The sequence below is a fragment of the Schistocerca gregaria genome, chromosome 5 (genome assembly GCF_023897955.1).
Source record: "Schistocerca gregaria isolate iqSchGreg1 chromosome 5, iqSchGreg1.2, whole genome shotgun sequence".
Lineage (NCBI taxonomy): Eukaryota > Metazoa > Arthropoda > Insecta > Orthoptera > Acrididae > Schistocerca > Schistocerca gregaria.
In genome coordinates, this window is record NC_064924.1 from 460,292,035 (window position 1) to 460,308,506 (window position 16,472).

Genomic DNA, 16,472 nt, shown 5'->3' on the forward strand with positions numbered 1-16,472 from the left:
ACATGAAAGGTTAAATAATTTGCTTACATTGATCCTTCACCATTTCGAGGACGTCTGTGCTTTAAGCGTACAGTAATGCTTCTGTCAACACTTGTAGGTATATATCTTGCTTGTTGTTTACATGCTGTATTACTCCTATTTGCTGACATTCAGTAAAATAGTTATAGCAATGTTTATTGAATCTGAAAATGGAAAAATATCCACACAACTCTCCAAGCCACATAATGTATCACATAAATAAGATGTGTTTTGTAAAGTGTTTCAAAATAATATAATAACTTCTGCAAGTAATTGCCTGGAGATCCAAATGTCTTTGTACGATCTTCCTTTTTGTTTGTGATTTTTGTGAGCTAAACCTATAATTTTAGCTTCCTTAATGGTGTTTCTCTTAGACAGGACCAAAGAAGCAGTGGCACCAACTGTGACGATGTATTATTCTACCATTCGATAATATAGTTTCTTTAGCAAAAGGCACCAAGTCCTGGACTTGGCGTCTTTTGCAGGTTCAAGGGGAACTGTCATGTCATTGTGGCATATACACTCATGTTCAGAAAAAACAGAAAACCTTAAACGACTAGAGATAGGATGTTCATATTTCCAGTATATGTACATAAGTGTTTTCTGCAGAAATGATAAGTCTTTCCATCACCTTGGTTCAGCATGGGACCTGTTCCCTAGTAGGCAAAGAATCCGCCATGGGCCCTGATAATTTGTTCCATAAAGCGCGAATGGCGTCCTGTGTTATAGATATCCATGCTGCATTCACCTGGTTCCAAAGTTCATCTGTGGTGTTTGACATTATGTCACCGTGCTCCACCCATCCTTTCACTATATCCCACACATTTTCGATTAGGGGTGTGATCTGGAAGGTCAGAACAGAAGACTGACATCCTATGACACCAAGGAGACACGTGTTCATGCAGCAACATACATTCATGCATTGTCTTGCTGAAAAATGACATCTGGGGTCTTTTGCAGAAAGGGTATGGCTACAGGTCGCAGGACGTAATTCACGTGGGTCACACTGGCCTCAGTGCCCTGCACATTTATCAACAGTGGTTTGTGTTTGTACCAAATAGCTCACCACACAATAAGGCCTTGAGTTGGCACTGTATGTCTTGTGCAAATGCAGTCGCCATGATGCAGCTCCCCCATCTATGGTGGACCAATATGCGGCCATCATTTTATCTAATGACATTCGTATCCCAAGTGATGTCGTACCAGACACCAATGGCGTCTAGCATGTTCCAGCACATTCGTCAAAGATAGTAGGGAAGTGGACGATTTATACATAACCCATGCCATAATAAGCGACTATGGACTGTCACTCCTCTTAGTGTACCATATGTCACACATGCTTTCCTGTGCTAAAAAGCTGTCAAACAATGGCCAGTCATCACAACTGGCGATCCGAAATCAATCGCTTGTAAATCCGTCATATGCAACGCTTCACTGAAGATGTTACTAGAACACGTACGTTAGTTTATATTTTAGCTATCTTAATGCTCAGACATTTATGTTCTGGTTTGCACCAATAAAGTTTACTAATTTAGTTTTAAAAAAAGTATTCTCTGTTTTGTTCTTCCAATTCCGGAAGTTTAGGACGCCTATTGGAACATAGTTTTCAATGTAGTCAACATCTCTGAGACGCTAACACGAAGTAAATAGTAACATTTTCACTAATATATAATTATTTTTCATGTAACCTTGTAATTCGTTTGCTGTTTGAATGAGTTTACATTAACGTGTTGTAATAAGGGTTCTGAACAGCACATGTGTATACATCTCATAGCTGCATTACAGTATTTTATTATGTTAACATTGTTCTCGCCTACTAGGTAATATGTATGAATCAGATAGCTGAACCGTATAACCCATACTTTTCATTATCTAACATACTTTAATGTACAGCATTTTTTGAGGTTCTTTGTTGAGATTAATTGCTTGGTACTTTTAGCACCGGTTTTGTAACCTCTCTTAACTGATGGTCAGGTTACATAGCCGACAGTCATAACAGGTTTCTAACAAAATCTTGCACACTACACATTAAGCATTCGGTTATGACAATCTATATGGTTTCCCAATAGACAAGGGATCAAACCTTCATCGCTTTCATGTACTTATTTATGTTGCTAGTTTGCCTCTGCCTTTTTTAATTGCTTTAGTAATTGTGACAAATTTGTGCGTAATCTGGCTCTAATTTACGTACAGTGCGATGTATTTTTGGCAATAATTTGTACTGTTACCTTTCCTACCTTATGACGTTTTTTCTGGATAGACGACGTATATTACCATTTATCCACAACTTGCAATTTAGATTAATTGTTATGGCCTACTTTGGATATATGGTTGTTGTTTGTGTGGTGTTCAGCCCTGCGACTGGTTTGATGCAACTCTCCATGCTACTCTATCCTGTGCAAGCTTCTTCATCTCCCAGTACTTACTGTAACCTACATCCTTCTGAATCTGCTTAGTGTATTCATCTCTTGGTCTCCCTCTACGATTTTTACCCTCCACACTGCCCTCCAATGCCGAATTTGTGATCCCTTGATGCCTCAGAACATGTCCTACCAACCGGTCCCTTCTTCTTGTCAAGTTGTGCCACAAACTCCTCTTCTCCCCCATTCTATTCAATACCTCCTCATTAGTTATGTGATCTACCCATCAAATCTTCAGCATTCTGTAGCACCACATTTCGAAAGCTTCTATTCTCTTCCTGTCCAAACTATTTATCGTCAATGTTTCGCTTCCATACATGGCTAGACTCCATACAAATACTTTCAGAAACAACTTCCTGATACTTAAATCCATACTCGATGTTAACAAATTTCGCTTCTTCAGAAATGCTTTCCTTTCCATTGCCAGTCTACACTTTATATCTTCTCTACTTCGACCATCATCATCAGTTATTTTGCTCCCCAAATAGCAAAACTCCTTTGCTACTTTAAGTGTCTCATTTCCTAATCTAATTCCCTCAGCATGACCCCACTTAATTCGAGAACATTCCATTGTCCTCGTTTTGCTTTTGTTGATGTTCATCTTATATCCTCCGTTCAAGACACTGTCGATTCCGTTCAACTGCCCTTCCAAGTCTTTTGCTGTCTCTGGCAGAATTACAATGTCATCGGCGAACCTCAAAGTTTTTATTTCTTCTCCATGGATTTTAATACCTACTCCAAATTTTTCGTTTGTTTCCTTTCTGCTTTCTCAATATACAGATTGAATAACACCGGGGAGAGGCTACGACCCTGTCTCATTCCTTTCCCAACCACTGCTTCCCTTTGATGCCCCTCGACTCTTATAACTGCCATCTGGTTTCTGTACAAATGATAGCCTTTCGCTCCCTGTATTTTATCCCTGCCACCTTCAGAATTTGAAAGAGACTATTCCAGTCAACATTGTCGAAAGCTTTCTCTAAGTCTACAAATACTAGAATCATAAGTTTGCCTTTCCTTAATCTTTCTTCTAAGATAAGTCATAGGGTCAGTATTGCCTCACGTGTTCCAACATTTCTACGGAATCCAAACTCATCTTCCCCGAGGTCGGCTTCTACCAGTTTTTCCATTCGTCTGTAAAGAACTCGCGTTAGTATTTTGCAGCTGTGACTTATTAAACTGATAGTTCAGTAATTTTCATATCTATCAACACCTGCTTTCTTTGGGATTGGAATTATTATATTCTTCTTGAAGTCTGAGGGAATTTCACCTGTCTCATTCATCTTCCTCACCAGATGGTAGAGTTTTGTCAGGACTGGCTCTCCCAAGGTTGTCAGTAGCTGTAATGGAATGTTGTATACTCCCGGGGCCTTGTTTCGACTTAGGTCTTTCAGTGCTCTGTCAAACTCTTCACGCAGTATCACATCTCCCATTCCATCTTCATGTACCTCCTTTTCCATTACCATAATATTGTCCTCAAAAATATCGCCCCTGTATAGACCCTCTATATACTCCTTCCACCTTTCTGCTTTCCCTTCTTTGCTTAGAACTGGGTTTCCATCTGAGCTCTTGATATTCATGCAAGTGGTTCTCTTTTCTCCAAAGGTCTCTTTAATTTTCCTGTAGGCAGTATCTATCTTACCCCTAGTGAGATAAGCTTCTCCATCCTTACATTTGTCCTCTAGCCATCCGTGCTTAGCCATTTTGCACTTCCTGTCGATGTCATTTTTGAGACGTTTGTATTCCTTTTTGCCTGCTTCACTTGTTGCATTTTTCTATTTTCTCCTTTCATTAATTAAATTCAGTACCCAAGGATTTCTACTAGCCCTCGTCGTTTTACCAACTTGATCCTCTGCTGCCTTCACTATTTCATTCCTCAAAGCTACCCATTCTTCTTCTACTGTATTTCTTTCCCTCATTCTTCTCATTTGGTCCCCTTATGCTCTCCCTGAAACTCTGTACAACCTCTGGTTTAGTCAGTTTATCCAGGTCCCATCTCCTTAAATTCCCACCTTTTTGCAGTTTCTTCAGTTTTAATCTACAGTTCATAACCAATAGATTGTGGTCAGAGCCCACATCTGTCCCTGGAAATGTCTTACAGTTTATAATCTGGTTCCTGAATCTCTGTCTTACCATTATATAATCTATCTGAAGCCTTCTGGTATCTCCAGGGTTCTTCTATGTACACAACCATCTTTCATGATTCTTGAATCAAGTGTTAGCTATGATTAAGTTATGCTCTGTGCAGAATTTTACCAGGTGGCTTCCTCTTCCATTTCTTAGCCCCAATCCATATTCACCTACTACGTTTCCTTCTCTTCCTTTTCCTACTCTCTAATTCCAGTCACCCATGACTATTAAATTTTCGTCTCCCTTCACTACCTGAATAATTTCTTTTATCACGACGACATATGGGCTTCCAAAAGAGAGTCTCGATTTCTCATGCCAAATTCACCATTAGTTTCTTCTAAAACTATGAAAAACTGAGTGGTCAGTGTGGAAAAGCTATTTTGCGTGTCATTACCAAGGATGAGAGATTTGTTCATCTGGTAATCCCAAAGGGCCTGATGGCATAGGTGCTGTCATGGGACATATACGTCTCTTGATGTTGAAAAAACTTTCTGAGGAGATTTTCAGATCTGGTTCTGTTGAATGGTAATGATGTCAGTCTCCAATTGAGAACAATATAATAAAGCTGTAGCCGATTCTCTTCGACAAGCCTTACCAGTGTTCTGAGATATGCCTGATACAAATCAAGATGTTTAGAGGATAATCAGCAACATTTTTAAATACTGCTGATTTTGTTATATTATTCTCCATCATGTATATAACATGAAGACATTTTGTTCTTTTTTGTGATTGGTCTAAAAACATTGCGTTTTAAGCACTACATTGTCAATAATAATTACTGTAACGATTGTGTATCATAATAATTTTACTTATTATTTTCATTAATAAAATACATGGACAGGAAATGATTTACAAAAAACTAAAAACATAATGGAAAATGGTAAATAACCATTCAAAGCATAACAACAAATATAAGTAAAATAAATAAATAGAATTAATGTATATTGAAGATGCTCAGCCAGCACATTGAGCATAGCTTCTTTTCCAAAAATGGTATTCCAGAAACAAGATTTATTACACATTGATGTATTTGGCTTGAAAGCTTGTTTAATTGATTTTGTAACAAAGTTTTTATTTTTCAAAATTAATTAATAGTCGGGGTATTTTGCAAAATTTGAGGTTATTACAAAAGTTGATTATACAGTTCTCAAAAATGTTAATTAATTTTTATACATCATCATTTCTAAGATATTTCCTTTATATCTAAAATATCAAAATACTTTTGAAGTATGTTTTATTCCTTAAAACTGAAACTGGGCGCAAACAAGAAAATACATATTGCATTATTTTGTCCCCTCAACACACCTACTATTTTTCATCAAGATCTTTTTTTTCTCTCTCTCTTTTTGCCCATGGAAACTTCCCTTGTCATATACAAATTTACATTTTTTGTTAACATAGATAATAGTAATGAAAGGAAAAGAAAAACAGGTGCAGCAACAATTGGAGACCAGTTTTTGGAGCCTGTTGAGGGGTGTGCAGGCGAGTTCCATACGAAATTCTGCCACAGTCTGCCATAATGGTGAGCTAGCTTTCAAAATGCTGTAGCACAACGCTGTACTTCTTTAGTGAGCTACATGCCAGGGGTGGGCTCGTGTCACAACATATTTGGTCAGAGCAACTACAAATACTTACCCCTCAGCCCTTAGCAGCACTTGTATTTTTACTACAACTGGTTCTGGCACTTCTGATTGTAACTGACGTTAAGACAGTCTCCATAATAGCCGTAGGAACAATGTGGGGCCAAAGAGTTTCAACTCTGCCTAGTAGTCATGAGATAGATCCCGGACTGCAAGGCCCCGTTTTACATGAGGGTTCCATGTCACAAGTCGGAGCCGAATGAAGACCACTTCTAGGGTGCCTTCATCTGGCACTCTGGGTGACACAACTGAGACACTGACAACAGCTTATGTACAGAAGTCTTTCAGAATAGACAATTTTAATATTGAATGAACTCTCTTGTTTCTGCTCTGCCATGGTATTAGTAAAACACAACCCACAGTTCCTGTACACGCCCCCCTGGGGTACAAGTATCCATTCTGGGTGATAGTGGTGTCAGCATTGGTGTGAAGAAGGTTACAACGTGAAGAAGGTTTCGTCACAGCTTATACTTAAACTGGTCCCTCTACTATTATTTTTAGTGCCCTCAAATATGGATACCATATTTAGAAGAAACATTACTACAGACTGTGTTAATCAGTATGCGTCAATGAGGACTGCCAACTGCATGGGGATTAGCAGTAACCATCAAAAGAAAACGACCCCTCTTTTAGTTAATCTGCAGTTGTAGCGATGTAAGTTTTGATATCGCAACAGGCTTTGGTAGTACAGACCACTTCAAGAACTGCAAATTTACAGATTCACAGCTGAGTAAAACATGGCCTTTTTCATTTTTTAAAAATCTTTCCAGTTAATCCAATGTTCGTTTTATCATGTGCTTTGGTAATAATACGTGTGACATGATTGCCTGTACTGGAGACACCACAACACGGATTTTTTATTGATTTTCGTAGCTGGCTACAGCTGCTAGCAGATATAGCTAGGGCGAAATGCTCAGTTATATGCTGTTGATAAATCGTTTTCAGGTTTCAGTGATTATAGTGGTGCACAAGTATGAATGCAGCTGTGTGGTGCGTTCTGTGCAGATGCAGCAGGAGAATGTTTTGTGCTGTGGCCAGTGTACTCTGTCTCTGTCCCACACCTCACACTCCAGTTGTTGTCTATCTTGGTTAATGGCAGTGCTGAGGTAAACACTACTGGTAAACTACTGCTGTCGGCTTTAGACAATTGTCAAATTTGATTTGTGATTCTCATAATCATAATACCCTTACCATGCCTAATCTAACATGAGAATCAACGCTCACCCTGTATCGCACACTGCAGAATGACGCTATCAGCGTGAAGTTGCACATTCCCCATCACCCACCTTCTTACGTGGACTCCCCCATAAGTGCGACAGGTGGCATGGCAACATGGGAAGCGACAACGGTCGTTAGGCGCAGACTGAGGGAAACCAAAGACCACTAGCGGATAAGACTTAACAAAATGCGGGAAAAGTGACTGTGTAAAACATATTGTATTGTCGGGAAATACACTCCTGGAAATGGAAAAAAGAACACATTGACACCGGTGTGTCAAACCCACTATACTTGCTCCGGACACTGCGAGAGGGCTGTACAAGCAATGATCACATGCACGGCACAGCGGACACACCAGGAACCACGGTGTTGGCCGTCAAATGGCACTAGCTGCGCAGCATTTGTGCACCGCCGCCGTCAGTGTCAGCCAGTTTGCCGTGGCATACGGAGCTCCATCGCAGTCTTTAACACTGGTAGCATGCCGCGTCAGTGTGGACGTGAACCGTATGTGCAGATGACGGACTTTGAGCCAGGGCGTATAGTGGGCATGCGGGAGGCCGGGTGGACATACCGCCGAATTGCTCAACACGTGGGGCGTGAGGTCTCCACAGTACATCGATGTTGTCGCCAGTGGTTGGCGGAAGGTGCACGTGCCCGTCGACCTGGGACCGGACCGCAGCGACGCACGGATGCACGCCAAGACCGTAGGATCCTACGCAGTGCCGTAGGGGACCGCACCGCCACTTCCCAGCAAATTAGGGACACTGTTGCTCCTGGGGTATCGGCGAGGACCATTCGCAACCGACTCCATGAAGTTGGGCTACGGTCCCGCACACCGTTAGGCCGTCTTCCGCTCACGCCCCAACATCGTGCAGCCCGCCTCCAGTGGTGTCGCGACAGGCGTGAATGGAGGGACGAATGGAGACGTGTCGTCTTCAGCGATGAGAGTCGCTTCTGCCTTGGTGCCAATGATGGTCGTATGCGTGTTTGGCGCCGTGCAGGTGAGCGCCACAATCAGGACTGCATACGACCGAGGCACACAGGGCCAACACCCGGCATCATGGTGTGGTGAGCGATCTCCTACACTGGCCGTACACCTCTGGTGATCGTCGAGGGGACACTGAATAGCGCACAGTACATCCAAACCGTCATCGAACCCATCGTTCTACGATTCCTAGACCGGCAAGGGAACTTGCTGTTCCAACAGGACAATGCACGTCCGCATGTATCCCGTGCCACCCAACGTGCTCTAGAAGGTGTAAGTCAACTACCCTGGCCAGCAAGATCTCCGGATCTGTCCCCCATTGAGCATGTTTGGGACTGGATGAAGCGTCGTCTCACGCGGTCTGCACGTCCAGCACGAACGCTGGTCCAACTGAGGCGCCAGGTGGAAATGGCATGGCAAGCCGTTCCACAGGACTACATCCAGCATCTCTACGATCATATCCATGGGAGAATAGCAGCCTGCATTGCTGCGAAAGGTGGATATACACTGTACTAGTGCCGACATTGAGCATGCTCTGTTGCCTGTGTCTATGTGCCTGTGGTTCTGTCAGTGTGATCATGTGATGTATCTGACCCCAGGAATGTGTCAATAAAGTTTCCCCTTCCTGGGACAATGAATTCACGGTGTTCTTATTTCAATTTCCAGGAGTGTATGTATGATAGAATCCCTTTGCTTTACAGTACCAGTATGTTCTCTAATGTTAATTTTCTGTTAATTTAATAAGCAAAAGGCTAATTAGGACGATTACACAGGCCGACGACGGAAAATTTTTTGCTGAAAATACCTTATTTTTATGTTTTGTAGGGTCTGAAATCCAAATATGATACTTAAAAAACTGTATCACCCACCATTTCTTTACATTTTACAGTTAAATTTATTAAATTAAGCAATTGTTTAAAGAATTTAACAGCTTTTAAGTAGTTTAAATACTTATAAAAAGGAGGTGTAATGAATGTAGATGATGTTGGTAGCACTGCTGAAAAACATTTGCTGGGAAAAAAGGAGGGTTCTATTTTTGAGTTAACAGATGGTGTATTGTTTACAGTCAACCTAACCTCACTTTCCCATTTCCTATACATGTGCTCAGTTGTTGTAAAAACTCTGCTGACAGTTTTTGTTATATTTGTGGTGAATTTGTGATTAAAAAACACCAAAGAAAAGTTATGGACTTTCTGAAAAAGGTTTATCTATCGTACTTTGGATCTAAACTTCGAGATCAAGATAAATCTTGGGCACTGCATAAGGTATATCATGTGTATGTTAAAGATCTGAGAAAATGGTCCAAAAAGGAGAAACAAGCCTTTAGATTTGCTGTTCCAACGATATAGAGGGAGCCAAGAAGTCATTCTGATGATTGCTACTTTTGCAGTGTTGACATTGCTGACCGTTATTCGAAAAACAAAAAGGTAATAAGCTACCCTAACCTTCAGTCCGCCATCTGAGCAGTAGGACATGGTGTAGATTTGCTGGCTCCTGAACCACCAGGCGATTTAAATTCTATTCCAACTGAAGTATTTTCTGATGTACAATGTGATTTAGATTGAACCAGATGAACACGAATTCCATTGTAATACAGAAAGTCTAGAGCCCAAATTGTTGACTCAGACCGAGCTTAACGATTTGGTCACGGATCTGGGCTTAATGAAAGGAAACGCTGAATTGCTTGGCTCCAGATGAAAAGAAATGAACTTATTGCCAGTTGGAGCCAGCATATACATGTATAGAAATAGAGAGCAACTATTTCCCAAGGTTTTTCAACAAGAAGTTGATTTAGTGTACTGCACAGACATTCCTGGTCTGATGAATGAGTTTGGTATTGAATACAAAAAGGAAGACTGGAGGCTGTTTATTGATTCATCCAAAACTAGTTTAACGGCTGTTTTATTGCACAATGGAAACATGTATGCCTTTATACCTGTTGGATATTCTGTACATATGAAAGAAAGCTATAAAAACCTATCAATAGTTCTAAATGAAATAGACTATTCTGCTCATGGCTGGATTATATGTGGCGATCTAAAGGTAACATGCATGCTCCTTGGTCAGGTGGCTTTACCAAATTTACATGTTTCTTGTTTGAATGGGACAGTAGGGCTACGGATCAACACTGGTGCAGATGAACTGGCCTTTGAGGGAGTCTTTAAAACATGGTGAGAGGAACATTCTATTCAAAAACCTTGTAGATCCAAATAACGTACTCCTATTGCCTCTACATATAAAGTGAAGCCTAATGAAACAGTTTGTAAAGGCTTTACGTAAAGATAGACCATGTTTTAAGTATCTCTGCCAAAAGTTTCTACACCTTACAGAAGCTAAACTAAAAGAAGGCGTCTCTGTCGGACCTGGTATTAGAAAACTGATGTTTGATGTTGACTGTGAATCCACAATGCCCTTAAATGAGAAAGAAGCATGGGTATCATTCAAGCAAGTTGTTACAAAACTCTTAGAACATGAAAAAGATCCAGAATATGTTTTATTAAAGGTACAATGTTAAAGAAGTTAAAAGTTTTGGATGTTTAATGAGCCTGAAAGATTCTGAACAGTCACCTCGATTACTTCCCGGACAATATGGGAGATGTTAGTGAGAAGCAACGAGAGTGTTTTCACCAGGACATTAGAGTGATGGAAAAACGCTACCAAGGCCACTGGAACACCAACATGATGGGGGACTACTGTTGGTCACTTCAATGAGTTCAGCAAAAGACTCATCGCAGAAAAAACTACACAAGAAGCTTCAAAGAAAAAAGAGAAAGAAAACCAATTCCAGCTGACAAGTGAAACCTCTATTAACACACATCATTGTTTTAACTAGCTTACTGTAAATACAAACCATGTTTATGTTGGTTAAGAGTTCTCGAATTTCCAGCCGGGTAGCGGTGTATTCAAACTGCAACGGTTCAACTAGTGACATACTTATCATCTTCTCGCGTAGTGCCGAGATTTTGCGGATGCCGGTCCCTTTATACCTGCAGCGTGCCCTCCACCACCTTGCCGCGGGAGGCTGGGTCCAGAGGAGCCGGTGGGCGGGATGGAGGGATACGCAGGTGCGCCGTTCGTGTCTCCGTCAGAGCATTCCGGTCGCGTATCGCAAGCTGAACGATTCTTGGTGCGTTCACGGCGTATTGCGGCTAATGCTGGATTACTGGCCGCGCTAAGTTGATCACCTTCGTCCCTGTTTACAAGATTCTCGTGGACCTGTATTTCGATCGATTCTTTAATGACGGTGTCCGAATAGCTCCTGGCCCGGCAGAGCACCCTGGTTTTCTCGAAATCAAAGGCGTTTTTTTCTTTGATACTATGTTCATCTATAGCAGATTTCTCTGTCTGCGCAAGTCGGACGTGTCTGATGTGTTCCTCACACCTTCTCGAGGTGCAGCGCTGCGTTTGTCCAATGTACTGTACACCACATTCGCAGGCAATGGTATATAAGCCAGGTGTGGTGAGTTTGAGTGGGTCTTTACCTGAATCCAGCAGCTCTTTCGTCTTCGGAAGTGGTCGTAAGGCGGTAATTATGTTCGATTTTCTCAGTAGCCTCCCGATGTTGGCTGACAGGGGCCACAAATATGGCAGAAAGGCGAGTCTCTTCTTATCTTCTTTTTCTCCCTCTTCCCGAAATTTGTCAGCCTGTCTCCTCTTGATGGCCCGACCAATCTGTGTTCTACTGTACCCATTTTCGCGAAATACTTCTCTTAGGTGGTGTAATTCGTCTGAGAGGCTTTCTTTGCCACAAATGACGCGCGCCCTATGTACCAAGGTAGTTAGTACTGACTGGCATTGCCCCGGATGGTGGGAGCTGGTTGCATAGAGGTACAGGTCTGTGTGCGTCTTCTTTCTATACACTGAATGCTCCAGCATGCCATCCGCCTTCTTCCTAATCAGTATGTCCAGGAATGGAATACAGCCATTCTCCTCTACTTCCATCATGAAGGTGTACTCTCATGTCTGATGAGTATGTCACTATTCGAACCGTCGCTGTTTGAAAACACCGCCACCCGGCTGGAAGCCCGAGAACTCTTCACCAGCTGTACACGCCGGGAAAGCATACATTCACGTTCATGCTTATGTTGTAAGAAAGCGTTTCACTAATTTCCCCGTTTACCGTAGCTATATCATAGGATTTTTATACTATATAATAAAAAAAGCATATTGCTCGACAACTATGGATGATACAAAAAACTAAGGCTAGATTTGGATTCACCTCATAAAAATCTATAAAGATCATCTCCCAAAGTAAAAAATCTTTTCAAAAAAAATTTTCGTTGGACTGTGTTATGAACAGAGACAAAATAGCACGATGTTTGGGGCTCCTGTACATGAAATGCAGTTAAAGGCGGACTATCAGGAAGTTTCAGCACTTCTCTGTAACTAACTTTCAAAGTCAGAATGGCTCATATTTCTGATATTGTGCTCAGATCATATTTAGAAATTTTCAGAGGGTAGCTAGTTCATATTGTTAAAGCAGATTACGAAGATGGATGCGGTCTTGATTTTCTTTAGCTATTTAAAGCACATAACATTCCAAAGTGTCGAATTTGTTTTACAGAAGCACTGAACCACTGCCATCTCCAGGTATTTATTTCATGAAGTCCTACAAGCTTCAGCAGCCTGCACTTTCTCTGAACAATAGGACATTGAGCTACAAGATAATGTACAGAGGACGCACTGCCCTCCATCTCCTGTTGAGATTCGTTATCGTAGCTACGTAGATAGTTGGCGTGCAGTTGCAAATAACGTCCACTGCAGGACACATTGTCTGTGCTATAAGGTGGATAGGTAGGAATGTAACAATTCCTTTCATATACAAAGGCATTTATTGTGTATGAATTGCAGAGGCATCTTTTGTGTATAAATTAAAGGTCCAGATGTATAGAATCCATACCAAAATGAACACTGTTCAAAAAGGGTCAAATTTTTCAAAAACAAAAGTTTTCTGGTATAATTTTTGTCAGTTTTCTTACAATCCTCTTTGCCACAGATATTTCACAAAGGACTACATGTTGCTATTAGACGTCATAATACTTGCTGAAATGAAAGAAAATTTTAATTTTACGATAAGAGGTACATTAAAGTTAATAAATAAAAAGAGACTTTTAATATGGTACCTATGACTTTTCTCATAATACACTCCTGGAAATGGAAAAAAGAACACATTGACACCAGTGTGTCAGACCCACCATACTTGCTCCGGACACTGTGAGAGGGCTGTACAAGCAATGATCACACGCACGGCACAGCGGACACACAAGGAACCGCGGTGTTGGCTGTCGAATGGCACTAGCTGCACAGCATTTGTGCACCGCCGCCGTCAGTGTCAGCCAGTTTGCCGTGGCATACGGAGCTCCATCGCAGTCTTTAACACTGGTAGCATGCCGCGTCAGCGTGGACGTGAACCGTATGTGCAGTTGACGGACTTTGAGCGAAGGCGTATAGTGGGCATGCGGGAGGCCGGGTGGACATACCGCCGAATTGCTCAACACGTGGGGCGTGAAGTCTCCACTGTACATCGATGTTGTCGCCAGTGGTCGGCGGAAGGTGCACGTGCCCGTCGACCTGGGACCGGACCGCAGCGACGCACGGATGCACGCCAAGACCGTAGGATCCTATGCAGTGCCGTAGGGGACTGCACCGCCACTTCCCAGCAAATTAGGGACACTGTTGCTGCTGGGGTATCGGCGAGGACCATTCGCAACCGTCTCCATGAAGCTGGGCTACGGTCACGCACACCGTTAGGCCGTCTTCCGCTCACGCCCCAACATCGTGCAGCCCGCCCCCAGTGGTGTCGCGACAGGCGTGAATGGAGGGACGAATGGAGACGTGTCGTCTTCAGCGATGAGAGTCGCTTCTGCCTTGGTGCCAATTGATGGTCGTATGCGTGTTTGGCGCCGTGCAGGTGAGCGCCACAATCAGGACTGCATACGACTGAGGCACACAGGGCCAACACCCGGCATCATGGTGGGGGGAGCGATCTCCTACACTGGCCGTACACCTCTGGTGATCGTCGAGGGGACACTGAATAGTGCACGGTACATCCAAACCATCATCGAACCCATCGTTCTACCATTCCTAGACCGGCAAGGGAACTTGCTGTTCCAACAGGACAATGCACGTCCGCATGTATCCCGTGCCACCCAACGTGCTCTAGAAGGTGTAAGTCAACTACCCTGGCCAGCAAGATCTCCGGATCTGTCCCCCATTGAGCATGTTTGGGACTGGATGAAGCGTCGTCTCACGCGGTCTGCACGTCCAGCACGAACGCTGGTCCAACTGAGGCGCCAGGTGGAAATGGCATGGCAAGCCGTTCCACAGGACCACATCCAGCATCTCTACGATCGTCTCCATGGGAGAATAGCAGCCTGCATTGCTGCGAAAGGTGGATATACACTGTACTAGTGCCGACATTGTGCATGCTCTGTTGCCTGTGTCTATGTGCCTGTGGTTCTGTCAGTGTGATCATGTGATGTATCTGACCCCATGAATGTGTCAATAAAGTTTCCCCTTCCTGGGACAATGAATTCACGTTGTTCTTATTTCAATTTCCAGGAGTGTATTATATTAAATTTTGTTTGAATTTAACAGATTTGATGATTGTGCCAGAAGCCAAAAATTGTCAGTTGTGAATGATAACAAATGAAAAATTAAAAATATTATCTGTCTAGACTGAACATTATCAGGAAATTTACTTTATTATTTTTATTATTTTTTAACATTAGTTCCAGCCTAGAGTGTGTCCCTGAAATCAGATTGTCTTGTCCTGCTCTTCCTGAAACTTTTCGATCACATAGTCTGTAGATATCTTCCAGGTCCAGCCAATGAGACAAACAATTTTTAACATTTGCTGACAAGTTAACACGATGTCCAAGATCAGGTCTCGTACAAGGAACTTTATCTTCTGCAGACAATGCTCCTACTGACAGAGCCATCCAAGACTCATGAGCTTCAGCACTGTCAGCAACCCAGTCCTACTCTTCAAATTTCACACAAGCTCTCCTACTTCTGTTGCTGCATTAGCACCCTAACAGAAATAATATCTCTAGGATGCCTCAGTTGGAAAGAACATCAAACATGAAGGGCAGGATTCTGTGTTCGAGGCCGTCTGACACACAGTTTATTTTCTATGTTGAAGTCTCAAAACAGCTCATTGTTCACAGCAGGATGTAAGACTCATTTTGAAACAAATTTTCCAACAAGCCCTCAGTGTCGTTTGGCTTTTTGACTGCTGTGTGTTACAATCGAAGTCTTTCATGAAACTGCAGGCTACTTACTACTCATTCCATTGTTTAGCATTTAACTGTTGCCCTCTCTTATCGTTTAATACGATTGTATACTCAGAAGCCAATGTAATGAAGCAACTAGCAAGGTGAGTACAAACAGATGCCTTGTTGAGTATTATCACTGTTTACAGCCTGCTGCGGTTGAGGAGTGAGGGGGTTCTCAATCGTCTGCTGTGGAACTCGTGGTTGATGGGTGGCACACAGCGCCAGCGGCAGCAGTCCACGCCGATAGTAGGTGCGAGGCAGGTCGCTCCAGCACTTGTGGTGCTGGCAGCTGCTGGAATGGCGGCCCTATGCCTGCTGCTGCTGGAGAATGCCTGCTGTAGGAGGGGCGCAGAAATAGTCCATGCCGTTGCTGGATGTGAAGAGAGTGGCTCCAGTTCTGGCAGTGCTGGCAACCGCTGCTCTGTCCACCCTGTGCCTACTGCTATCATGTACTAATACAATACTGTTAACACCTTGTTCTTTTGTTCAGCACGTGGTTTGCAGCTTCCTCAGCATGGTATTAAAGTAATGAAACAACTGCTCTCCTCTTTAGATGTGCACATGCAGCATCTTACACATGTGCCTCTGGAACAAGTCATACAATTGAGAAGTCGCCTATCTGATTCCGACAGACAAAATGTGTTCCTTGTTGAATAAATGGTTTAATAATAATTTCAAAAAATAGGGTAGTCTCAATATTTCCACGCATTTCTTTCATCGTCAGAAGAGTTTAAGAAATGAATTTTACATGTGGCTACCAACAAGCTGCTTCTATACTCCCAAAAAT

At 42.5% G+C, this 16,472-nt stretch overlaps 1 protein-coding gene across 1 annotated transcript in view; it reads left to right on the forward strand.

Moving 5' to 3' along the window:
* The window catches only part of LOC126273381 (glutamate receptor 2-like), a 166,906-nt gene extending 150,765 nt beyond the window's left edge, over positions 1-16,141 (forward strand). Inside the window, exon 6 of the mRNA XM_049976934.1 lies at positions 15,832-16,141. Within this exon, the coding sequence (XP_049832891.1) occupies positions 15,832-16,141 (310 nt within the window). The remainder of the gene's footprint in view (positions 1-15,831) is intronic.
* Positions 16,142-16,472: the final 331 nt, after the last annotated feature.